Raw genomic sequence first — 27,978 nt, 5'->3', positions numbered from 1 at the left:
TGAAACTGAGCAAGTATCGAAAAAAACCCTGAAACTACAGAGCTATGCATGATAAAATTAACCATCTGGCATTGATTCCAGCTCAAGAACTACACTTTGCAAAAAAAGTTTCTCATAAGCATTAAAGCGCTCTAAAATTTCAGATAGATTGATATACTTTCCTCATATTCATATGAAGAAATATGATTATCAGTATGCAAAAGAAAAAATAATATACATATTTTGTCATGTCTTTTTGTCTGAAAAGGATATCAAAAAAGTACAATTTTAATCTCTACTCAGCTTACGATGCCTATTTTATTAAAATAACTTTCTCCTAAACATACCAAATAATTCAACCCAAGATAGAATAATCGGGATCATTATATCAATCTAAGACCGACAAAGTCTGAAGTATGTTACAAATTTGCTGCATATCAATCAGCCAAGTGAATCCAGGGCAGTGGCCAGATATAGGGAGACTGGTGAATATGGAAGACGACCAGTAAAGAAGCGTACAAGGTCTACGAAGCGCGAAGACAACCGTTTTTTTAACTCTACGAGCTTTACGCCGGAAGCATGTCACAGCAAGACAATTTCATAATGACTTGAAGAAACATCCGCAGGCATATAAGCTATGATTTGGTGAGGTATGTCTTTAAGAGACTGCACAGAATTGGTCTCAACGACCTGTTGAGAGAAATACAGCGACTTAAGAACAACATACAATAATTCTACGGTCAGTGCGAAAATCTCGACCAATGAGGATTTACACCTCTGTTCCATTTATTTTATTTGTACCTCGGACATCAACTGAGTTGACGCATTGGAAGTAAATATTGTATAGCGTATAATCTCAGGTTATACCAATATCCAACTACAGTAACAGTTATTGAATATCTTCAGATAGTTTTGAAATCCCAAGCGGCAAAAGTCCATTATATCTGTAAAGTTATGTTCTTTTTAGTTTTCATGTTTTACGAGTCAACGTTCATATTTTTGTTACCTATATAAATTGTTTTGAAATCTTTGTTTTGTTATCGAAATGTTACCCGAAGAAGCCGCAAGCAAACATCATTAGATACTTTTAAAAATAATAATACAAACTCTATCATTGTTATGTTTATAAATGTTTATATGTAAAATTTCATTTTTGCTATGAGGATTGGAGAGAACTACAGTAATGTATGGATAATCCGATGGCCAGAGGCAATAAAGTGACTCTACTATGGGTACCAGGGCACTGTTGTGTTGAACGAAACGAAAAAGCCGATGAACTTGCAAAAAGTGCATCAAGATTAACACCTGCTGGACCTAAGCCTTTCTGTGGGCTAGGAAAAGACCAATTTGAAGCACAGGTCCAGCAATGGAAGTTGAAAAACAGGACAAACACTCCTGGACTTACTCAGGCCAAGAAATTCGTGATGATTTTACCTACCTATGCCAGAAAGCTCTTGAAGCTGTCACGAGTCGAGCCGAAGGGGGATGGTGGGACTACTGAACGGGGCACTGGCGGTACAAACATAATTTGTACCGTATGGGAAAGTCAGCAGATAAGATTTTCAGGCTCTGTGGATCAGAAGCAGAAACAGCTGAACACATGGTATGCAAGTATCCAGAGCTGGATGGCCTAAGAACCATTTATAAGGGGAAGCCGATCTTGGATACCCGAGAGGCAACGGCCAAGGTCCCTAAGGAGGTTGTTAATTTTATCAACGCCATTGACGACTTCTTTGAATTTCCATGAATGAGTAGGGTAGAGAACAAAAGATCTACATGGTCGCAGTTCCCGAAAGGCTTACCGAGCCACAACGACTCCAGTTCAAATAATAATAATGGATAATCCGAACGGTATAATGATATGTATAATCCAAACAACTTGAACTCTGCAATCCGAAAGGAAGAATGGAATCTAGCAGATTTAATTTTTTGCGTGAAGAAGAAGTAGAAGAATTAGATCAAGTATAGTATATCCAAAGTCACTTGAACTAGTCTATAAAAACGCTTGGCCAGAGATAATTGCAAAACAGTCATAAACCATAGGCGCACACTTTTCAAACCCTTGAGTTGAAAATAATATTTTTGCGTATGTATGGGACTCAGATGTCGATTCTTTCAGAAAATTTGTGACGTGAGTAGCTTTCGATGTTACATCAAAAATGATACTATGTCATTCTACGGTGCTATCAAGGAACGTTATCAACGATGAACTGATCGTTGCATAGAATTATAATAGCACGATGTTTGAGATGAATTCGGAAATGTTCTGTCTGAAGATAAGACAAACTAGGGTAGAATAGGTGCATGACCTTGAAATCCTTGAGTGACATCCAGTCACTCAAAAAGTTTTTTGGAAAAAAACCTATATTTTTTATTCATTCAGTCAATTTTAAGTAGGTATAAAGAGAGAGAGGTCTCAAGCAAATCCTATACTTAAAGCGGTATCCAGGAAAAACTTGAACTAAGGAAAACTGTAATTTCTCATTGAAAAGAGTAGTCTATGACTTCCAGAAAACATAAAAAGAAACTAAAAAGTCGAAATTTTATGAATTGTAATAAATTGAGTTGAGATGGTTGAAAATCCATAAACCAATAAAATTTTCAATTACGAATAATGACAGTTCATGAAATGTCAAATTTAGTTATCCAAATTTCGATTTTAGTTTCTATGTTTTCCGGAAGTCATAGACTACTCCACTCAGTTAGAAATTGTAGTATTTCCTCAGTTCAAGTTTTTCCTCGATGACTCTTAAATTTTTCGTATTCAGAATCAGAATGAATATTCAGAGATATATGTAACCTATTATTAAAACTGTCCTGACTGATGGCAGGAAATGGTGAAATATTTCTATTTTCTATAAAATACTTGATTGATTCCTCGATCTGGCTTCGTGGCTGCTAATTTGACGTACTAAGAGCCTCAACATCATATGCCTATTCTACATGATTTCTCAAACCAGTAATAACATTGCTAAAATCAGAAAATGTAATGAAAATTTTGTTGGTTAATCTCATTTTAATCAATTCTTCCTTCAGTGGAATGAAGATAATATGTAGGATGCGAAATCATTTTCTTCAGAACCCGTCATATATCAAGTCTGACTTTGAAAGTAAATGGAGGAATAGATTTGATTGCGAAATATTCATCTTTTTTTACATAAGCCATAGAATTGTGCCGAACATCATAGTCGAAATCATTAAAAGCATCAACCACACAATGAACTAAAACTACGTAAAAATGCATTTCAATAATACCCCTATGGACCACACTGGTCTATGCGAATTATTAGAAAGTAATTAAGAAGTGATAGATGCAGCCAATGAGGATAACCAAAAACGCTCTCAAAGGGGAATACGAGGGGAAATATTCAGCCAATAAGATCAATCTAATCGGGACATTCTTGTTTCCAAGACGATTTGCTACATACCGGGGTTTATTTGAGAGTATTGATAGCAATATTTTCATAAATTCCAAAGGAATTTCTGAAAACTTGGACAACCCTTGTATAATTGAAATATTAAGTCTTCCTCCAAGTGACTTTGGATATACTATACTTGATTTAGTTAGAGAAAATTAGGACACAGAGTTTTTGGAAGATGATGAGACAATTGCTGATGTCAAAATCAAAGCTCTGACGACGAAGATGAACCTTCTCAGAAAGTGTCCACTAAAGAGGCAATCACATCATTCAATCCATACCTTCGATGGGCAGAAAAAAATGATTTGCCATCGCATGAAGTGATTCTTCTAAGAAGAATTCGACAAAAGTCTGTCAATACTTTATCTTAGTTTTTGCAAAACATATTCATTCTATGTACAGCATTTTTTCATGAAAATATGTTCACACGCATTAGAAATGAATCTATAATCTGAATGTGTTTGGATTATAGATATCATTCAATTTGATTTCTATAATCCGAATGATTCGATAAACAAGTATTGCCAACTTTCTGTTCGAATTATCCATACATTACATTATCTCAATTCAACAGAAAGTTTCATTTTGTTTGTTATATATTCAGAACCTGTGTTAATATGTGATATTAGGAATAGATATGAAATTTATGGCTGTTCAACTTTTATTGTATTGTTATATTATAAATTATGTTGCTTGAAGCTAATAAAAATTTTACTATTACTACAATATTTCATGATATTGAAGAGATATTTTCGGAGAAAATAGAATACTTCATATTAACTGTTGGCTTTTTTATGGTGAACATCTTTTATATGGCGATTTTTTGCCGACATAGTTGAATACATGGCAAATGGGATAGGTCAGTTTATCGCTAAAAATCAATATTTTCAATTCAACTAAATAAATATTATCCAACAATAAACACTCACTTGACTTTGTTCATATTGAATAGTTATTTTCGTAGAAACTGAGCAATAAAAATTAGTAATATTTAAAACACAGTTGTTATTCTTGAAACGTGCCAAATCTCAAAATTCTCTGCTTCTAGCTTGTAACACAAGTTTATGAATTCTTTAATCACCTACAAATAAATAAGTAAAGACGTGAAAAAAATCGCCAAAGTCGACTGCAGTATGACGATGACTATATTTCTCTCTTTCGCTAAAGCAAGATTATGTTTGTCTGAGATTGGTCGATATTTCCGCACTGTTCGTATAATTAATGTATGCTAGGAACAACAAATCTCCAGACCCAGATAAAATTACAGCAAACTTGCTGGAGGATTTGCCGAAAGGGGAAGTTGAAATGTTCAAGACAGTACAGCATAGAGTGAGAAAAAATACTACACATTTTTGGATAAAAGGTAGTCATTCAATATGGTATACCATGAAGACCTTCATCACAAAATCAAGGAAAAGCTCCCATTGTACTTCAAACGGTTCAATTCATATCTAAACGAATGAATGGAACCTTAGGACAAAATTTAATGGTGAATATTTCAACCATGAAGCAATTTGAGCAGGTGAGCCCCATGGAAGTGTACTGGACCCTCTACTACACTTCTCATCTCCTAAAATACTGTAAAATGGTTTTAAAATCAATAATAAACCTATACAGCAAAAGCATTCGGTGTGATACTAGGACCTATATATAAATGAAAACCTAAATTTGAAACAACACCTAGCAAAAAAAAAACAAGTTTCACGAACTAAACTGGCTTTTCTGGGAGGAAAATTCAAATTATCACTAGATCAAAATCTTGATATACAAACAGTGATCGAACACCTATGGTCTAATGTCGTTCAAAGATCTCAATAAAAAATTCTTCAGGCTATGATAAATGCACCTTTGTATGCTGCCAATGCAATACTCCACAATATGAATTTACCTTACGTTGAACACGTCATAAAACACGATACTGTAAATCTATGGCATGGAAGCACACACAAATCATCTCATCCAACTATTTCTGGAGCAGCCTTCTCAATTGACCTCAGACAAGGACAACGTGAAAGAGTCATCACTTGTTAAATGGGGTGTATGATGTATTGAAGCCTTTTACCATCTAATGAGCTTATAGAATATAATGTATTTTTATTGATAATAAACTCATCATAAAAAAAATTCAATGTATTTTTTTTTTCAACCCTTCTAACTAAGCTCTATTGTAATGAGAACATAAACAGGTATATATAATTGAAATAGCAGAGAACTTTAATAGTTATCTCTCAGATTTTTTTTTATAATATTAAGATGAAATTAGATATATAAGATGTCAAACAATACAGGTGATTGTACTGCTTTTTGAAAAGAACTGACTCGCTACTTTTGTTTTGATAAACCTGCATACTACCCTAGACCCTATAGGGAACCAGTCTCAGCAAGCACTAAAAATCAGCAGGACTTTGGTTCCAATTCTCAAAAACATTGAGACATTTTCTTACATAAAACAAGAAAACAAAAAAAAATTGAATCCATCAACTAGATTACTCTAGTATACTACACTTCAACAAAGAAATGGAAGAAGTGAGAGAATAATGGAGGGAATTAAAAACTGCATCTGATAGATGAGAAGCTATACACGTGAGGATCTATGGAGCTATAATAAGACCAACAATGCCGTATATAAGTGAAACAAAAACCAGGAATTGGAAATGATACAAAATAAAACAGAGGGGTTGATCTCTTTTATCAGAAATGAAAAAATTACTCAAAACAATTCCTAAGCTAGAATAGTACATGTTTAAACTAGCCAGAAGGCAATATGTAAAATCGTAAGATCCAGGAACATGGGAAGTTATGGCCCAGACGAAAATAGAGAGGAAAGACTTAGGGAACTACTTGGAGAAATAAACCGGATCATCTATCTACTAAAACTTAGAAACAGCCTGAGAAATAAATTTCGAATAGGACACCCAATACTTTGCTATTAAATGCAATCCACCCAATTAGTTGCTTTATACAATAACAAACAGAACCCAAGCAGGCTTCTAAACTTAGATGCCAAATTGTACAATAAGCTTGAAGATATGCCAGACAATGGAACCATGAAGACAATCATACCTGAGGCACAAGGACATTTCCCACAATTACCTGTCACAGAAAATAGGAGAAACCTATGATGTACCCAAATAAATAAATTGTAAATAATCAGTTTGCACAAGCTTTATACATAAATATGTAGACATATATATATTTTTTCACTATATATTTTAATTCAGCTGAACAACCGAAGTTCAATAGTTCTTGCTATGTCCAGACAATAAAATATGTTTTATCTCTCTGTACATAGGAATATCGACTGGAAATATTCTTATTCGAATAGAATATGTTCTAACTTTTTTCATTCATCTCCTTGGCGATTTTAAATTGACGTTTTGTTATAAATTTTTTTTCACTTCAGCCACAAGTCTGTTGTCATAGAAATTTGGGTATTCCAATATTATTTTTGAAATTTCAACTCTTTCGGTTTTCAGGTCACAGAAATATTGGGTAATTTTTACGATATTCTTCAATATTCCATGGTTATGATTACGCGACACAATGAAATTTATCACAACACTTGAAATTGTTATTTTATGTCTAAATGCAAAATTTTATATTGATCGAATCTGCAGTTTAAGAATACCAGGAAAACAAAATTTGGAACGGAGACACCCCTCCCCCTCTAGCCAGATTAGGCCCAATAATATACATAATAAAATATAGATCAGAGAAAATTAAAATATTAAGTTAGAAACTTATCAAATGTGTTTTTTTCTCAATATAAGTGCGCCCAGGACAGATGCCAGAAATAAAACTTAAATTTAAGTTTTAACTTTTCCAGTTTGGAGACGGGAATGAGTGAATAAATAAAACCAAAAGGTTTTTTGGTTGACTATTTTCAAAACTACACCTTTAAATCATATTAGGGAGTAGAAATAGTTTATTATTATAATTACAAACTTACAAATATATTGAAATTGATATTTCAATGTCTGGTCTACATATGAATAACAAACTTGCAAAATTTGATTGATATCAACTAATTCAACTCGAATGTGTAAGCAAATAATACTTTAATCCATTAGTTCAATGATATTCGTCAATAATCCTTTATTCAAACATGGAATCAAAACTGAGTAATATATCGACTTCATCTCATTAATTATTCAATTTACAAAAGTTGAATATTCAAGGTGAAAATGTTATATGAACTTTTTAAAAATTTAATATTTCATTAGCATTCACAACGTTGTATAAAATATTGAAATCTTGTCCAATAATTGTTTGATATAGTTACCTTGTAAGTTATTTGATTTACTTACGTTTTAAGTAGGTTTTTTTTTTCGAGTTACACTGATGACATGTTATTTCAGATTGTATAAAAAGAGGGCCATGAAGAACACATGTCATTCAAGGAGATCAGCCAAAAACCATCAGAACCTTCCATCTGCAACAGAAGAAAATTGTGATAAAGCAAATGATGATGTAAGAGAAAATAGCATTGATGAATTTGAACGTGAGTTAAGAGAACGAACAGCACCAGAACGTAATCAAACTAATCATCCAGGATATCATGTGGCAGATGACACTGAATGCAAATTCAACTCCCAAGACTCAAAAATAGTGTTTACCTCTAATAAAGACAGTTATATCTATAAAATAAGTGCCTTAGAAAGAGCAAAAGAGGTAAGTTGTTAGTTTTAAAGTTGGTTTCACACCATGATTGAAGAATGAGCTGCTATACCTTTATTTATGTAGGATGCTCTGTTCTTCTAACTTGGTGTGGATGTTGCTTACAAATAATATTAAATGTTTAAATAACCTATCGTCAAATCGGACATATTTTTCAATGGTTGTTATAATACATTGAATAATAATTTATACTGCTTCACAAGAGTATCTTAAGGTATATGCAGGAAAACTAAACTGTACTTTAGTTTAGCTCAATAGATGGCAGGAGAGTTGACGGCTAGCCATTCACTTTTCGGTTAAACTGAAATTCGACTAGACAATAATGCTGAAATTACTTATAATTTGTTTGAGTTCAATGAATATCCTTCATTATTATTATTGTAAAATATTTCTCGAATTCAAAAAGTGTTATATTTTTACATAACATATTTGAAGCTATAACGAAACTATAGTTAATTTATCAATCTTACTTGTTTCCCCCAGTTCATCGGCAATTCTACTCCATTCTCTATCCACCAACAATCGATTATGATATCTTTTATCAGTCTTGTCCCAGAGTATACTGGAATTTCTAATAATTAAAACTCCGTTGAAATCATTCATTGTAGAGCGATCGAAGTAAACGTGCCTGCATCAACAAGAACTACAGAAGTTCGCGCGAATTCCGCTCGGAAATATCAAATAATTTGATCGCCGACAGAGCGCGAAATTCGCCTGAAACAGTTTTACGACCGATACGACTGCACGTAAGACAGCGCTATTATATTCCAAGGTTTGATAAATCGCGTTTGGACGCATCGCTCGCAATAGTTCGCTCACGCAGGACACAGCGTTACGAATACAGTGACTTTATATACTACAGTAACAACTTCGGCCATCCGCCATTGAAGGTCGGCGGAAAATAATAGATTCAAACATTAACCGGTGTTTCAAGATTCAGATTATCGACTGTGCATGAGCGAATGTTGGTCGACCGCTAGTTTCTTTTGATAACATCTTCGCATTTTAGGGGGGTTTGAGACGACCTCCTTGGGTTTCCATGAATGAGTAGGGTAGAGAACAAATCTACATGGTCGCAGTTCCCGGAAGGCTTATCGAACCATAATGAACCCAGTTCAAATAATAATAATAGGGGGGTTTGAACCCCCTAAACCAGTCACAATCACTAACAAGTTGAACAAGAATGCTTCAAAGCATGTGAAACAGCCGCCCGGCACCCGAATGTAGTGTGAAAAGCAGAGATCTCTGGTGAAAGTTCGACCCCTAATGGCGGACAGGGCTCCAACCAATCAAAACGCTGACGAGCCGTGTCGTCACTGTAGTTACGAACATCATACAGTGTTATCTACTTTTGAAACACCCCACCCCGTTAGTTCATCCCAAGCTTGGAGACGGCGCAGAAACACTTTCACACTTTTCTGTGTATACGGTAGTATCTATGGTTTCTATTACAATGAATGATGACATCATACCACGCCGTCACCGGCACGAAAAATGTAACCGTTTTCATGAAATAGTAAAGTTTATGGACATATCAATCAAGGGAAAAGCGTTAACCGTAAACACGTGTTTTGGATTTTCAACCCTATGTTGTTGATTCCATTTGTTTTTTGTTTCCCACCAAACTTTTTTACCGTACTGATGAGGGCCGACAGTCCGAAACACGTGTTTACGGTTAGCGCTTCTCCTTGAAAGATGTGCCTTTAAACTTTGATTATATTACAGCGAAATTTAATCGCATTCGAATGAATTTTAAAGTCCTGTATGAGGAATAAAGTAACATATATTCATTCATACCATTTACTAACGATTTGTTCATTCTACCTATCGACTTTATTTAGGATGAATAGGCTAATAGGTAATCAACTTACGAAAAGTATCAATAACCAGTTTTTCGTTCTTGTTTTCATACCCTACTTGGGATCACTAACAACAGTTCAACACCTATCACTCACAATTTATCTAAACTAATTTTCATTTAACATCAATCGACTATAAAGAGAACTTACGAGAATGTACAGCGGAACACGTTAACTCGGCCAAATTCGTTATCACTGGTACATAGTTACCAGGTGAAGGTTCAATTTCCCTAACGAAAATTTCAAAATATCTAATTCAGAATTGGTGGAATTTTGCAAGGTGTCCAGAAATACGACCGAAAAACTTGTACACCACATTCTTGAAAACATTTTTAGGTGAATTCGAATTATTACCTTTCTATGCAGCGTTGCCGGGTCGACAAGCCTAAAATATCGTACCGCGTGTTTAAAATTATCGTATTTTATCGTACATATTATCGTATCCCACTGATTTTTATCGTACACATTCGAAATGAAGGAAATTTTTCCGAGAATAATTTGTGAACAAGGATGAAAAAACAAGCAATGTATCGAATAAGTAATATATTTTTTATTTAGACGAAACGGTTAATGAATAATTAATTATCAGACAAGATCAGAGAACCTGTATTATCCTATTCACAGATTGTCGTATTTTCACTTTATTCAGAATACACCTTATTCTAATGTCTCTTATGGTTAAATTTTACTTCATGAATAGGATAGATAGTAGAGATGCGTATAGATTCGAAAATAAAACAAGAAATTTTTTAAGGAAATCGTGAAAGAATGGATCGAAATATCTTCGTAAAAATTCTCTATAAAATAAAGGTCATCAAAAAAACGATTTTGTTGTGTGAAATGAATATATTCAAATCTCAATTATTCAACCACTCAAATATGTCAATGAAATTCCTGTTACAACAATTTTTTTTCAGTAAATAGAATACCAAATATGAGATAATGGTATATTTTCAACTGGAATTTGAACACAATCTGTTTTTAATGAGGCACCTACCCTTCGGATATTCCATGATTCTTTGTATTTATTTTCAGCCGACAGCCAAGAAGTTTTATGATTTTATTATGTTTAAGTAGGTTCGTTTTTCTAGATCCACGTAGAACGTAGAACCCCAATGAACGATGAATTGATTCATCGGAACATTCTAGAGTCTAGACATTCCCAACCGTCTCGGTTAGATTTTTCAAAACTACTAAAATCTACCAAATGATTTCTTCCTACTTAAAACTTCATGAAAATGCGAAAAATATACTGAAAAAGTAGATTTCTACTAAATCTGGCCATACTGAGTTTCATTATATTTTTAGTATCTATGGACACTTTAGCTAAAATGATAGGTACGCTGAAATTATCGTACAAAACGCTATTATTGTACATGAGGTATCGTACATAGTACTGAGCAGCGAATTATCGTACAAAACGATAAATATCGTATGAACGGCAACGCTGTTTCTATGCATTGTTTGCAGTCTACAGCTCATCAGATGGCGCTTGGGCAGTTCTTTTTTCAAATAACGAGCGTTCAGAGCCGTATCTAGGTACTATTGCGCCTGTAGCAATATATTAGACAGCGCTCCCCATTTTTGAAGATTTTTTCCATCCATTATATTTTCTTATAGTATTTCTTGTTCATAATTTAGGTCATATATTTTCAGTTTTGCTGATCTTGTGATTATTTTAGGCTTAGTACGAAAATTCTAGGGAGGGCTAGCAATATTTTAAATGTTTCCAGATTCCTCGCCATAGCTCGTTGCGAGGCGTATTCATGAAAACCTAGTTGGGATCGAATCATTTCTCCTGGTGCTCCAATATTTTTTCTTTTGATATTTTTGGGCGCCCTTGCGAACCTTGCGTCCGTCGCAAAAGCAACCTTTACCACGCCCTAGAGCCCTGCGAGCGTTCATTTAAATTCGTGGTCAACGGTGCTGTGGAGAAATTAGAGTGGATTTTCTGTGATTACAAGTAGCTCTTAGCTTGTACCATATCACTAACATTTGTTTAAGATTAAAAGTAGCGAATTCTAATTTCTCCCCAGCATTCTTAACCACGAATTTAAATGAACACACGTTATATTCCGGATGGCCAAACGGAATTCAATAATGTCGCATTTCAATTTTTCATAATAATCAGGGGCGTATCATTGGGGTGAGGATAAACGTATAACTTTTACATTTTTAATATTTTGACATGTTTTGTCACTTCAAAACTGCGAAGATTGAAATGGACACTACTTAAACTCGTTGATATCGGCGGTAAATTTAAAGTGGTTTCTATAGTTCATTTATTTCAGCAATGGCATGACATCAGCGATCGAAGGAAAGCATCGTTGCCAGACCGCCAAAACAATCCATTTAATGTTTACAAAACAAATTTTGAGATTCTATTCTATATCGTTTCATTATACAGGGTGTTTCCTAAACATGCGGCAAAAATTCAGGGGGTTGTTCCTTGGACTATTTTAAGCATGTTTTGTCCTTGGATGATTTTTGAAAAACCTCTTTGTTTCGAAGATACAGGGCGAACAACATTTTTCATATTTTTAAAATTAATAATAGTTTAAATAAAAATGCGTACCGCACTGTGTTTACTAAGTAGGTACAATTTATTTTTAAATTTGTTTAACAACATTCCAATTACTAAAAACGGCCAGTTTTTTGACTAAAAATTGCTAATACATCACAAAACGAATTCAAATGAAAACCGTGTTTAATCTGTATTCCTTTACCATCTGCACTTATCAATTTTTAGTCAAAAAACTGGCCGTTTTTAGTAATTGGAATGTTGTTAAACAAATTTAAAAATAAATTGTACCTACTTAGTAAACACAGTGCGGTACGCATTTTTATTTAAACTATTATTAATTTTAAAAATATGAAAAATGTTGTTCGCCCTGTATCTTCGAAACAAAGAGGTTTTTCAAAAATCATCCAAGGACAAAACAAGCTTAAAATAGTCCAAGGAACAACCCCCTGAATTTTTGCCGCATGTTTAGGAAACACCCTGTATACTGGAAGATTTATTACGATCCATCTAAATTGTTGAGAAATCAATATTTTGTATAAATGCTGATAACTATAGTAGGTATAGCAGATGAAAATTAATTCGAAAAAAACCAAACCCAATTCTTATGAATGAAATAAACAAGCACAATCAGAATAGGTCCACCGCTACATAGCAAAGGGATGACAACACAAACTTTTTTTTAAAGGTTCTTTATAGTTATGAAGATCAATATTCGAAAAAAAATACATTGTGACTAAATGATAGAGCTATCTCTTTGGGGAACTATCTCACAAAAATCGATGAAAATGAAGACAGAAATTTTTTTTGCCAATCAGTGTTTCTGGTCGGTTCCTGACAAATAATACATATTTGATAGTTTTAATGGTAATGCTAGCCTACTAATTGATCAATATTGAACGGATAAGTTGGAAAGAGTTCCAATTTTTCCTAGTGAAAAATAAATGACATGATTTATATTTTCAAAATGGCTACAGGGTTGATAAATTCAACCATAACACCTTACTTAAAAAATGTGCCTATAACAATCGATTTTGAATACGAATTATTCAACACCATGAAAACGACAAATTTCCAAATTTCGACCCTAAAGGCTCATTTTCACGGTGATAGTAAATATCGCGATAGTACTATCATGATAGTGCGACAGCACTGTCGCTATCACGATAGTAACTATAAAGTAGTTTACATGGTGACAGTTGCTGCGATACTATCACTATCGTGATAGATTCAAAAATGATATGCCGATTCTGTTTTCGGATTCGGATTACTCAATAAAAAATAATATATGCCCCCCTTTTTCTTCTAGCTCCTATAGTTCTCAAATACCCTCACTAGACAATGGATTTGCCCACCTTGTACATACCATTATAAGAAAATCAGCTTCTCAAGCCTTTCAAAGAAAAATTAACAAAAAATATTTGGTCTCTCTTGTGAAGTAGTTTTTTATCAATTTGATTACTTTACTACTAAACTTTTAATTTCACATACAGTGTAAATTTAAAAAATAATACTGAAAGCCTTTTTTTGTTTTCAGTCTCATCCAAGAATAACCATGCGTCTATCAACGCGGTTCAAATATTGGTTGAAAGAGTGGGTAAGTGAAAATGTTAGTGATTCGCAGCATAAACAATGTATAGACTGGTTGATGGGCCGATGTGAAGGTGTTGTACCAAACAGGACTAAAATTCTAACAGACAATGATATCTCCAGGCCCCCCTATACGTCCTATAACAGGTATAAAGTTGACCAACTCGTGAAAGACGGCACCTGAATGAAAGTATAGTAGTTTTAGAATACAAGCAATTGTTGAAAAGTCATGTACCTTAGAAGTTGACAAGGAATGTGCCTCCATAAGATCTTGTAGGATAAATCATCTGTGTCTACAGTTCAGTGTTGATTACATATTATTTATTATGCTTATCGTTATTAGTTTGTGAGAAATTAAGTTATAAGTTCGTTAATTGAATAGGAGCTTAAGTTGTTTTGTACATTTTTTAAAATTAATTTTGTATGTTTCGTTTTTATCTAAGAATTGTGGATCATATTTTATTATGTGGTGTCACATTATGGTGGAATCTACCCACTTTGTTTTTTCATGTTGTTATTTGTTTTCATCCAGGATTTGTGTGTTTTAATTAATTAATAGTACATACGCAGTATGACCTTAGAGAAAACAATCTCAGTGCTGAAATCTGTTTCCATTTAAATAGCTTACTGTTCAAATACTTTCCAAAAATACAGAAAAATACTTTGTGTTATTCAACACAATTTAATACCACAAGGATAGCTGAATTTTATGCTCATTAAAGCCTATTAATTTCACATCTGGTTTTATGATATCATTGACAATGTGAAGTCTGCTGCTTGCTGGTATGAATACTATAGTATTTCTTGTAGGCAACTAAATTCACGTTTGTCAGTGAATATTGAGTAAACCAAAGGTGGTCATATTAGGCCTAATGGTTATCTGTAATCAAGATAGTTTATCTCATATAGAATTGTAAAGAATTCTCTGTTTGAACGAAGATTCCAAATCTCTTCATAATTCTGTAAAATATGGCAATCAAAAAATTAATGATATTTTTAATTACCTGAATCTGCAAAAGTGATCTATGGAACAATAGGAAATATTTCACATTAAAATTTTATAAGTTTTACATTCCTAAGGAGTAGGTGTATGATGGAATGTTGAGTTGGATAAAATTGTTCAAATTATTTCAGACAAAAATTTTCAGTGTTTATTCCACCATCGATATTGATTTTCATACTAAGTGTTACTTATCGAAGCAATAATAGCTGTAAAATATAATCTTTGAAAACTAGCTGATGATCAAAGGTAGGTAGCAATAAATCAATAATTAATTGAACAAAAAATTATTTGTCTTAAATTAAAAAATCCACAGACTTTCTCCTGGATATGCTTCTAAGCTAATTTTCCCAGAAGATTATTTTCCATACTATACTTCATTGCTTCAGGTCAAAAATTATTACTGTAAATATTTTTATTTATGTAATTTGTTTAATAATACTTCTGTATTGAATATAGGGTATCGCTATAACATTATTTGAAAAGAAGTCATGTGATCAATTGAAAGTTGTAACTTTATTACAACTTTATATACAATAAATATTAAAACAAAAAATCTTTTATAGCACAATCATTTGGAGACTTTGGTATTATGATTGTTTCAATAATTTATTATTCATTTGAATATTTCATATCCGAAGATTCTAAGTGAAAAAAATACCTGAAATACTAGAAGTTTTTTCTTGCTTCATTGTTTTTGTAGAAAACAAAACACCAATTCACCCTACTCTAAGGTCATGTACATATACATATTCTACATTTGGTTTGTTGAGACATTTCAATTTTTTATTCTGAATGTTGACATCTACCAAAAAAGTCTTATTAAACAAGTAATGACTACTTTGGAGTTTGGAATTCAGAAAAGATAATAGTTTCTTTTCAATGAAAAATTTATAAAGTTGTAAATTAGATCATGTTATTATTATTATTTTTTTGGACATGTCAGCATTTTTGTACCATAGTTTATATAAACCCTATGAGAAAATAACCAAACTAATGTAATATACATTCCATTTTATACACTATTCAATGTACATTTGCAATTCCAAAAAATATTGGTTATTTTCTTTATGGTCATCTCACAAAACGCATTTTTGAAAGTGAGAGAGCAATATGTATAAAGTTGATATTTGAATCAAAATGTATCTACATTTATAAAAAAAACAATTCTTATATAATATATGTTTTATTTCATATTATCCTAAATTGGTTTCATCCTTGGTCCAACACTGTTCGATTGTATTATGCACCATCAAATATCCGGATAATATCATTTATAACAATGGGAAATATGAACCTTTAATTATATAGTGCCTTCTGAAGAAAGCAATAGAAGTTATCGTTTCCATTTTATAGTGCCACCTATAGATTAAAAGAAAACTGCCGGCAATCCCGAGTTTAAGTAAGCTAGAATTATCAACAACAAAATATTATCAATAGACAGACACAGTAGACACCTTACTTTGTCGTAACTGAGGAGGTGTTTCAAAAACACGTAACTTCATGTTCATTTGAAGGAAAAAAATTAATTATATTCATTACTCCAATAATGGGCCTAGACCCTCCTAAATTAATTTTATAATGAAGAAATAACTCACTCTATTTCTTCATCAACTTCGGATTTGGTCCGTATTGATCCTCCCAGTTTGTTTTAAGGCAAAAAATCAAATTCTGAAATGGATACATTGAATACAATATTATTTACCGCAAGGTTTTTCTCATAAGTCGCTTTTTATGAAAAGATCTTTGGATTTGAAATATTCTTCGAGATAGAAGGAAATAATAAACCAAAAAAAAACATACTGGTACTGAGTAATAATGATCTGTATGCTCCTTACGAAATTAAGGTCGCAGTTGCATGCAAATGTTCATAGCAGGCAGATTTTTCCGAATTGGCCCGCCGGCCTAGGCCCTAGTGGAGGGTAAGCTTAAACCGGTGTTGTCAAAATCAGCTGGCTGGAAATAGGTTAAGTAATTGATTTGATAATCATAAAAACAGTGAACTGATTAACTGAAGAATCTTCAGTTCACTGCATAAAAATGATTGTTCCCAGAAAACTTATTATTGAGAGCCTAAGATATTTTTGTTATAAAAGGTTAATTTTTTAATGAATTTACGCATATAACAAAATTATTGCAAGGAAGTAATTAATTTTTTTTGTTTCTGAAGTTTAGTTCTAGATTTGGAAGATACAAGTTAGTAGAGCCAGGAAATGTTTCTGAACCTCTATTAATTCCCGATGATGTTGCAAAACCTAGTTATTACTCAACAGGAGAACCATCTGAAAGTATACATAAAATTGATATAAAAGACCCTAATCAAATATTGCTAATGAAAAAGTCCTGCACACTTGCAGCAAATATTCTGAAAACAGTTGGTGAATGCATCAAAGTATGTGAAAATGAAACATTGAGCATAGAACTTTGATTTTTGAATTGTTTGAGCTTTTATAGATTGGACAAACTACAGATGAAATAGATAAGTTAGTTCATAAACTTGCTATTGAAAATAAAGCATATCCATCACCTTATAATTATAAACGCTTCCCTAAATCTGTTTGCACTTCAGTCAATAATGTTGCCTGCCATGGAATTCCAGATGATCGGCCGCTGGAAGATGGAGACATTATAAATGTTGATGTTACGGTAAGATTCTCAAAAAGTTTTATAACAAAGACTTTCCGTTGAAATGATTAATGTTTAATGAATATACTTATACTTAACTGAACAAGTGAAATGAAGCATAAATTAAATAGTTGCTAACATTAGATCCCCAAGAAGCGTGTGTTTAGTAAACAGTGATGTGATAAATATAATAAAATAATTATAGCTTTCACAAAACTTTGATTGATCAATAAAGTTGTTTGTTGTAGTCTGAAATTCATATTATATTCAGAAATGAAGTGAAAATGGTAAAAGCTTAGTCAGTTGAAACCATTTTTCAGGTTTTTCTTGAAGGCTATCATGGAGATTGCTCAAAAACTTTTTTGGTTGGGAATGTAGATGAAATTGGCACAGATTTGGTGGAATCAACAGAAGAATGCTTGAATATGGCCATTGAAATATGTAAACCTGGTCGCAGGTTTCGGGATTTGGGAGAATATATATCAACGGCTGCAAATTTAATGGGTTTTAATGTGATACCCGCTTTCATAGGCCATGGATTGGGTACTTATTTTCATGGACCTCCTGATATCTATCATACAGGTGAAGGATATTAAAGTAAAATAATTATATCAACCATTATAGAAAGTGGTATGCAACTGTTATCGGCAGAAAATAAAATTCAGGAAACATTCTTTCTGTCCTCGTTAGGCACACAGTTTTTTTGGCAATATTAGTTTTTAAGCAAAAAGTTTTTTTCTGTTGTCGCAGAAATATTGGGCATTTCTTTTCTATTATTTCAGAAATTTTATGGTTCTGCTGATGGTGATCAGCTCGATATTTTGCATGGAGCTTCAAACTGTTATTTCATTTAATCACCAAGGACTCCGTGGGTGTTTTTGCCCTTTATCCAAACGCAAATCTTACCTGTTGTATTGAAATTAACAGGAACACAAAACTTCGAAGGGCTATATCTTTGGAACCCATTACCGGATTTTATTCACTAACACACTTAACCTTTGAGATCAGAACCTACCCTTTTCATGTCGTGTCTTTTCGTGTTTCGATATCCTTCCATTCGAAAGTTATCGTCTATCCGGCAGACAGAATGGAATTTGAGGACGAATTGTTCATCGATGAGTCGAACCTTATCGTTTGAGACCATTCCCAGTTTGGATAACAAGCGCTCAAAAATACTACTACATATACCTACCATGAAGTAATGAGATTTTGAATAATATAATTTTTAGTGAATAATTATCCTGGAGTAATGGAAGCTGGAATGACTTTCACAATAGAGCCAATTATTGGTCAAGGAACGGAAGTGATAGAGATATTGGAAGATGGATGGACAGCAGTGACAATTGACGGCTCTAGAACCGCTCAATTTGAACACACCATTTGCATTACAAATAATGGAGCTGAAATTCTCACTAAACCAGATTAATGTTGAATAGAATCTTTGTATTTTTTCAATATAGTGATGTTTAAAAAATTTTATGATTCATGCAAATTCTTAGTCTTTATCACGGCCGAGGGTGCATGGTTGTATGTTCATTGATATTGGTATTTCACCAAATCATCTCTTCAACACCAAAATAGTTAGTCGGGACGGCATAAAATGATATTCAAAGATATAAAGATTAAGCTGCTTGGTGAGATTATTTGGAAACATATACATAAATAAAGTCGGTGTTTCTTGATTGTACACTGAACATTACTTAACAAGAACAGACAATGATTATTATTAGATTCATTCTTATTAATGACAATTCAAAGAAGATAGCAATTTGGCCAAATTTTTTAGGATCTTGTTCAGCTACAAATACTAGTGACAGTAGTGACGTCAGGGATTAACTGCCTTTTTATTGAATTTTTTTAAGAAATGGATATTGATATCGTTGAAATGAGAGGTCAGGGTTATGATAACAGTGCCAACATAATGGTTTACAAAAGAAAAACCTTTTTTCTAACCTTATGCCACACATAGCCCCAACTTAGTAGTGAACATTATTCGGGAAATGTTTTCATCTCGGTCTCAACCGATCTATAGGATATTCCTAGGAAAAAACTTCCTGAGCTAACAGTCAATCCTCTATCTTCTGTCTAAAACTGATTGGGAGAGTCGAATTGATGATATCAAAACCCTAAGGTTTGAATTATAAAAAGTTTATAAAGATTTGCTTGCTCTCTATGCTGCTGAATCTAGAGACACAAAAATCAATGTCCCAAATTAATAAAATAAAATCTTTGAAATTCATATGTTCGTTAGTTGTCTGGTACAATATTTTGTCAGAAATAAATGAGTAAAATTTACCAGAAGCTGTGCGAATTTTGATAGATATTAAAATATTTTTAACCGAAATTAGATCTGAAAATGATTTTATAGACATGCTCAGTGAAGCATGTTTATCAGCTGTACAGATAGTCAGACCAAAAGAAAAAAAGGGTTTTTTTTCAACGAACATGAAGATGAAAAGCCATTCAATGTGCAGTGCGAAATTTCAAAGTTAATTTTTATACATTCTCGATACGACAATTTCAAAACTAGATGAATGATTTCAAGATTTCGAAAAATATAACGAACCTATTCGATTTTTAAATAATATAGATTTATTTATTCACTACATATGAAATTATGAGATATTGTAAGAAATTGGAAATTTGACCCATAAACAGGTAATATTGATATAAATGCAATTTATCGTTAAAATCTAATTCAAACATGTATATTAAAAATAAAATATGTCGGCCAAAAAAGTGTTGAAACATATCTCGTCAGTAACGATTTGAAAGGAATCTTTTATTCTTATTTATTTGTAGCCTTACGAATATTTTTTACTATGACCGTCACTGTGATGCAGGGGAAATTTAAACTCATTAAATCCTACTTAGATCTAATGAGCCAATCGAGTTTTACAAATTATGCGGCAATAAGTATCGAAGAAGATATTTGTTCCAACTTAGATTCAATCGATTTCATTAAAGAAGTTGCATTCGAAAAAAACAAGAAAAGTAAATTTTAACATTAATTTAACCCATTTACAAATTGAATGTACCAAAAATTGTTAAAATACAGGCTGAAGGACCCTTGGTCGATGGCCAATCGCATATGCAATAAAGTACTGTTATTATTATTATTTCAATAAGATGTAGACACATTTTGTAAAAATGCTAAATAGACTGTTCACTGATGGTTCTTTCAATAAACGTGTATCCGGCTAGAAATTTACCTAGCCCCGCTAACCAACTTCAAACTAAGTATATTCGCTAATAGGGCGTCAATATTTAGTTCTTGTACCCGGAAGCAGGTACTTTATCCACAGCCTTGATCTTTATGTTATCTTTATCTATTATATTAATATGATAAAATTGGATAAACAATTCAACTGAAGCATTCTTAAATATGGTTAAGAAAATTCGTAAGAAAAAGAAATAGATCTATAAAAACTTAGTAAATAGGTAAAATAGCAATGAGTATTTTATAGTGTCCCGGTTGGGAAATAGAGGACACATGGAGGATCACAAAAAACCCCTCATATGAAATATCCATGAGTACGTATACATTAACACGCTGGCGTTCACTGATAGTTGAATTCAATGTTTCAACAAACCTCCCACGATCCATTGGAAATGTGCATTGAGCATTCAGTTCACAGTCATGCCTTTAAAGCGCGAGCAGAACTATGCAAATGATTTTCAAAATCTGCAAATACTGGGAAACATTTTTTTTGGGCATGTAGTTTCACAGTACATATTTACAGAAGAAAACGCTACAACCTTTTTTTGAGACCTGAATTGAGAGCCTACCCATAGAGATATCAGAATAGAGAGCTCAAGAGGCCGAAATATGCGTAGAGGTTGTGAGAAGGATAAGCAAATAATTTCCTGTCTCTCCAACTGGAGATTGAAAATATGAATGGGGATGACATTTTTCTCTACTGAGAACCACTCTTTTCCCATAAAATATAAAGACAGAAAATATTGGTTCCTGTGGTTGATAATGGAGGGCAAAATTGAGAGCCTGATAGAAGACAGTTTTCATGGCTTAAACATCTGAGAGATCTGACTAGTCCAAGTTAGGAAGTATAGCTGATGATGTCATAATATCAAGAACGATTTTCCGAAATTGTAGCCAACCTTGTCTAAAAACATACTAAAATTCAGATATTCTCCAGATAAATGGAAGAGGGCCACCATGACTTCCATTCTGAGGTCAGGAAAGCACCAGAAATTCCCCAAAAATTACCGACTTCATCAGGCTCAAGAACATTGTCCCAGATGAACAGTTACATCATAAATATATCACAGTCCTTCAATCATTATTCTACATATTTTATCAATTGAGGTAACACAACTTCTTATGAGCCATGAAACAAATCAAATATGAAGTTGAACTGTAATATACAGGGTGTTTCCTAAACATGCGGCAAAAATTCAGGGGGTTGTTCCTTGGACTATTCTAAGAATATTTTGTACTTTGATGATTTTTGAAAAACCTATTTGTTTCGAAGATATAGGGGAAACAAAATTTCAGATAATAACATTTTATTATGAAAAATTACATGAAAATTCAACTCAACCTACAAAAACTGTTGAAAATGACCACCTCTAGCCAGCATACAAGCATCCAATTTTCTCCTCATTGACTGCCGAACCCTTTCAAAAACACCAGGATCATTTCTTATTAAGTTACACCCAGCAATGATCCGATTTCGCAAGTCTTCCACATTTTCTACTGGAGTGGTTTTAGTCAAAAAACTGGCCGTTTTTAGTAATTGGAATGTTGTTAAACAAATTTAAAAATAAATTGTACCTACTTAGTAAACACAGTGCGGTACGCATTTTTATTTAAACTATTATTAATTTTAAAAATATGAAAAATGTTGTTCGCCCTGTATCTTCGAAACAAAGAGGTTTTTCAAAAATCATCCAAGGACAAAACATGCTTAAAATAGTCCAAGGAACAACCCCCTGAATTTTTGCCGCATGTTTAGGAAACACCCTGTATATTAGCCTCTAAGAGAATCTATTAAATTTATAAACAACTGACATTTCTCACAAAAACAACTGATACAAAACATAACTAACTTACAGACTAGAGACAAATAATTCATATGGAGAAAGGCTCAGTATACTATATTTCAAGATATTCAAGATCCTACGCAGTCACCACCTGTGTAAACGTGGAAGGAAATTTTCTATAAGAATCCAAACCTAAGGGGTCATAATTACAAACTTTCAGCAGAACCCTGCAGTGCGGAAAAATTTCTTTACTAAACAAGAAGACAGGTCGAGCTCTCTGGACACTAGTGCGGTAAATGTAACAAAAAAAACTATCTTTATCTAGAATATCTTTAATTCACCAGTTGAGACATATCAGTCTATCGGTTGAACCTCCTACTGCAATGCAATTATAATAATAATCTAGATCCACAGATGTTACAGGAACAAAATACTGTTCAATATCAACAATGTACTTTATCTTTATCTCAACTTTTTAAAAATTGAAATTTATTAAATAACTGCTCAGCTGGTTTTCTTAGTGTACTGATGTAAAAAAATCTCTATAACTGTCTCCTCCATCAATGACCTCTACGCCGCAAAAATTCTTCTGGCATCAAAAATTTTCCAAAGTTTCCTCCCCCTTCACCATATTTGATAGCATCCCCTGCACATAAATATCATTAACAATTTTTGATTATATTCTATGAATATATATATTTTACCTCAATCAAATGTATCAATTCGTTTTTTCTCGGTGTTTGTTGAGACAATTCTTCGTATGTTTGTTGAGACAATTCTTCGTGTGTTTGAGTGTTAGCATGTACAACTTGTTTCCTTTCAGTTCCCACATTTTCTTCAAAATTTTCTGTTTGGGTTTGAACGTCAATTCTTCTTGGTTTCTGAATCAAATTTAAAGTTGGAACTGCATTCTTTGATAAGAAGTGATTCGTCACTAAGTCTGCTTCAAAGTGGATACTGCATATTCGGTTATTTGCATATAACATCATTGCTTCCTTCTTCATTATACTTTCATCATTACAGGCCAATTTCCACTGTATAACTCGTTCAATATTATCTGGTTTTGGAAATCGGAAAAATCTAATCGACTTTGTACAACTACCACGATATCTTACACTTTTACAATTCTTGACAGAACATCTTGTACATATTTTACTACCTCCTATATGGACAGGCATGATGTAAAATTAAAAACTAATTCTAAACAGCCAATACAAAAACGAACTACATATATAAAACAATGAATTATTATTAATAATTAATATAGCGAAAAATATTGTTCTTCTGTCAAAAATTAAATTCACTTTCAACGCAGGTCGCAGATAACTATAAATTTATCATTTTTGTAATAAGAAGATTTCTTAAAATAATATAAAATGAATACTTCAATGTATATAGCTTTTGCTTGGTTAGAATAACAACAAACATCTGACAAGAGGCAATTTCAAATTCACTCAATCAATTTAACAGTTGAACCACAGTATAGGACACAGATTACGGATTACATTTATTTTAAAGTGATACTGAAACTAATTTTTTTTTTCTTTTCAGATATTAAAGACAAATGCAGTTTACCTTTCGAAGCAGCAGACACGGCCGAATTAATTTTATTTTTGGATAAATTATTCGATTCTCTCAATGTATCAAAGATTCGAAATACACAGGGTAAGTTTTTGAAGGAACCAATAACGACTAAATCAAAACATGAAATCTTTTGGGAAAAATCAATCAAAATTTTGAAAAAAATGTATTTTTACGATAACAAAAAAAATGTGGTGGTACCTACCATGAAAAATTTTATTTTGACTATAAAAGCTTTCGTTTACCTTAAGAGGAGACTGTTGACTGAAAAAAATTTCAAGTATATCTTGACTGGTGCTTTCAATCAAGATTGCCTTGAAAATTTTTTCAGTTATATCCGAGGGCATGATGTAAGGAACACTAATCCAAATATTGGCCAGTTTATGTCCTCTTTCAAATGCCTTACTTTGAATAACTTTATGTCCTCCCATTCTGTAGGTTCCAACTGTGAAGAGGATTTGACATCACATATTGTTTGGATAATCTAAAATCATTTGTTTTATCGAAATCTCCTTTACCTCAAAGTGTTGTGCTTGAAGATTTAAATATAGTTATTCCGAAATTAATAGTCCTGAACAAAAATCAAAATTTAGTAGATGTACTTTAGTTTATGTGTGTAAAATTTTATTTGAAGATAAATTGATCGAACAATGTGATATGTGTAAAAAAAATTTAACCTTTAACAGTGAAGAATTGGGGGACATGGATTTTATTCAGGTAAGGCAGTATAAACACGGAAAGTTGACAAAACCTGGGCAATGTGTAACATTTTTATTTCGGCATTCTCTAAATTACCTTTTCTATACTATCCCGCGAATTTGTGAAAAAAAAACATTTCCCTTTATTTAAAATCGTTTTTAATGAAATATTTAGACTTCAAAATTTTAAACTGTAATGAACATATGTTGGGGGAAAAAGTATGTGAGACAATAATAAGGGTACAAACACAGTGGAAGCCGGTAACCTGCTTCCCGGTAGCTGCATACCGACCGGCGCTGGTGAGTTTTATAAATTATTCTATAATAATTAATTAGCGGTAACACAGTGCAAGCCGGTTGAAACTTATCGGCGCTGGCAATCGGCTCCGGCTGCGAGCTGTCGGAATTGCAATTTAGTTCTTTCAAGCCGGTTGACCTGCGCCGACTGTGTTGTGAAAATGAATGTCGACGCTTTCATTGCCGAAGTGTACAAAAGGAGTGCAATATGGAATAAAAATCATAAGTTGCATAGTAACCGAAATGTTAGCATTTAGATGTCGTGTTCAAGAATTGGTCAATGATTCAATTTATTACTGACAATACTGACCAGAAGTACATACATTCCCAAAGACTTCGTCAAATTCATGTTCAAATTCTCCTGGCCAGAATATTCTTCAAAAAAAAAAAAAATTCTTCGGTATTAAATTTATCAAGTACAGATTATATAGATAGATTTATAAGTTATGTGATGATTCATTAGTAAAATATTTTAAATCAGAATCTACAACCTCTGAAAGTTTATTGGTTCTTCATTAACCCATATAAATTACCTTTTTTTTTTTAATCTTACCTATCATCCTACGATAGATTTTGTAATATAACTTACATTAAGAGGGGTCTATCCCATTTCAGCGATCATTTCAATAATTAGCACGCATTATTTTAGGTTGAATTCATATGAGGTTTTCACTTTTATTCGTTTTGAAAAATTCGACCAACAAGCATTTGTTTTTTAGTGAAGTTTCACACAACAATATTATACAAATATTTTTGTTGAAGGCTGAAAATGTTTTTTTTTCTAAATTTATGAATAAAGACATTAAAACGTATTTTGATTTCTTGCATGTGGTAAAAAAGACGGTAAATCAGAAGAACGTTTGACATTGCTTTACTCAACTTGAAAAGTGGTGAAATTTCAAAAGCGCTGAGGAGATAGGACTAGTTTTAGCAGAACACGAGAAAGTCACGTAGAATAAACCCCTCTCGAAGTAATCACAAATCTTTCCTCGGGATATATAGGCTGTTTATGAAAATGACACCAATTTTTATTTAGGCGGTGCTCAATCTTATTCAAAATATATTTGAATGTTTCCTGACTCGTTCGGGTGTATTGAAAGAACTTTTCGTCATCATTTTTTAATTTTAAAAATAAGTGATGATATTCACCATATCTAAATCTCAAGCGATTTATTGGTTGAATACCGACTTTAGTTCTTGCCAGTTTTTAAACTACTGCATCTAGTCCAGAGCAATCATTATCAGATGACGACGACGACATCTTTCACGCTCAATGTTTCGAACAGAATTACCAGCTTTAGCCGGCAACTACTCTGTCCTGCATAGGCGCGAGAAACCGGCACCTATCGGAGATACAAAATTTTCCAAGTTCCTTCTAACTTCCCCTAGTGAAGAATTAATTGATACTATCAAAATAGGGGCAAAAAGAATCTTTGATACAAAGAGAAAAAAGAAATGATTTATTTATTTATCTAATTATATATTTATTTATTCATATATTTATTTATTTATTCATATATTTATTCATTATTTATTCATTCGAATTAATTTATTCATGTTATTCATTTTTGTTGAAAGTAATTTTCTTATTGTTGAAACTAATTTATTCATTTATCGTTTATGATTTAATGTTGATGCTCCTTTATTTATTCAATATTGATTTATTTATACATATATTGTTTATTTTTTGTTGATTTTTTTATTTTTGTTCAATTTACTTTTATTTGCACAAAATGTAATATCATCACATATTATACCAGTTATTTATAAAAAAATTCAAATGGTTTTTGGTCATCATAGCACCAAACTCCATTTGAATTTCTTAATATTTCGTTAATAAATTCAAAACAAGTATAGGAAAACCACCCACTCCAAATTTCCCGCGTTTGTCGTGTTTGTTCTAGTCCCGACCGGCAGGGGGAGTTAATTTCAATGATTCTACTTTAGGTAGGGGAGTGTCGCATCTATGTTATCCGTAATTTGTGGTATATGAACTATTCTGTGGTTGAACACCCAGTTGCAGCAACGTTCATTAAAATTTTAATTCTAAATTATTTGTTATTTTCTTCTCAAAGGAAAATGTATGATGTACAGGCTTTCGTAATTAAGGACCTTTATCAGGAAGAATTGAAAACACACTTAGGTGAAAAATTATGCAAAATGTCATGTTGCATTTCCCTCCTAAACTAGTTTTACTGGAACAGCTAAATGTTGAATAAAATTTTATTAGATCTGAATTCTATTCTATTAAAATTCTGATATTCTCTTTTGATCCCATGTGGATCCGCTAAAGGTGTGACGATGGAATCATAAATCAAATCCAAATGTTTCAATAACTCTACTGCTATTTTTTCACACATTTCCAAACATGATTATATGGCCAGCATTCAAGACTGCGTCTCCTGAATAGGTGTTGATGAAATATACATATTGAGGGATATACAGAATGTCCCTAAATTCAGGAAGTGAATGCTCGTGTGAAATTAAGATGAGTCTTTCCTATAACAAAATTTCCTCAGCCCACACCTTTCCGAGATATTACCCCCAAATGGTGGCGACTAAAATTCAGTTTTTATTTTTTTTCTAAAATCGGTAATTCATGACACGTAGACTACGTTCGTATACTTTGGCTAGAAGTGGTAATTTCCAGCATTTATTATGAATCCTTCCACATTTTACATCTTTACTGTTTTCCACCCAATTTATTAAAAAAATTATAAAATATGGT

At 32.6% G+C, this 27,978-nt stretch overlaps 3 protein-coding genes and 1 long non-coding RNA gene across 5 annotated transcripts in view; 2 read left to right on the top strand and 2 right to left on the bottom strand.

Moving 5' to 3' along the window:
• The window catches only part of LOC123688745, a 43,676-nt gene extending 35,956 nt beyond the window's left edge, over nt 1-7,720 (bottom strand). Inside the window, exon 1 of the long non-coding RNA XR_006750102.1 lies at nt 7,706-7,720. This is a non-coding gene — a long non-coding RNA (uncharacterized LOC123688745). The remainder of the gene's footprint in view (nt 1-7,705) is intronic.
• LOC123688743 (paired amphipathic helix protein Sin3b) overlaps nt 1-16,223 on the top strand; it is a 40,884-nt gene extending 24,661 nt beyond the window's left edge. For both annotated transcript variants that reach the window (XM_045627388.1, XM_045627389.1), the window contains 2 exons: nt 7,757-8,069; nt 13,993-16,223. In XM_045627388.1, coding sequence (XP_045483344.1) covers nt 7,757-8,069; nt 13,993-14,229 — 550 coding nt within the window. In that variant the 3' untranslated portion in view covers nt 14,230-16,223. The remainder of the gene's footprint in view (nt 1-7,756; nt 8,070-13,992) is intronic.
• Nucleotides 16,224-17,006: 783 nt separating this feature from the next.
• Nucleotides 17,007-19,149, top strand: LOC123688744 (methionine aminopeptidase 1D, mitochondrial). The gene is made up of 5 exons (XM_045627390.1): nt 17,007-17,141; nt 17,221-17,437; nt 17,500-17,691; nt 17,991-18,252; nt 18,900-19,149. Exons 1-5 carry the CDS (start codon nt 17,086-17,088, stop codon nt 19,094-19,096), a joined length of 924 nt encoding a protein of 307 aa, XP_045483346.1. The 5' UTR covers nt 17,007-17,085; the 3' UTR covers nt 19,097-19,149.
• Nucleotides 19,150-22,990: 3,841 nt separating this feature from the next.
• On the bottom strand, nt 22,991-24,337 carry LOC123670626. The gene is made up of 2 exons (XM_045604142.1): nt 23,379-24,337; nt 22,991-23,320 (listed from the first exon to the last, which is right to left on the bottom strand). The coding sequence occupies exons 1-2, from the start codon at nt 23,850-23,852 to the stop codon at nt 23,270-23,272; spliced, it is 525 nt and encodes a 174-aa protein (XP_045460098.1). The 5' UTR covers nt 23,853-24,337; the 3' UTR covers nt 22,991-23,269.
• Nucleotides 24,338-27,978: the final 3,641 nt, after the last annotated feature.

The sequence above is a fragment of the Harmonia axyridis genome, chromosome 1 (assembly GCF_914767665.1).
Source record: "Harmonia axyridis chromosome 1, icHarAxyr1.1, whole genome shotgun sequence".
In the NCBI taxonomy this organism is placed as follows: domain Eukaryota; kingdom Metazoa; phylum Arthropoda; class Insecta; order Coleoptera; family Coccinellidae; genus Harmonia; species Harmonia axyridis.
Note: the sequence above shows the minus strand (reverse complement) of the source record. Positions and strands in the feature narration are given on the sequence as shown.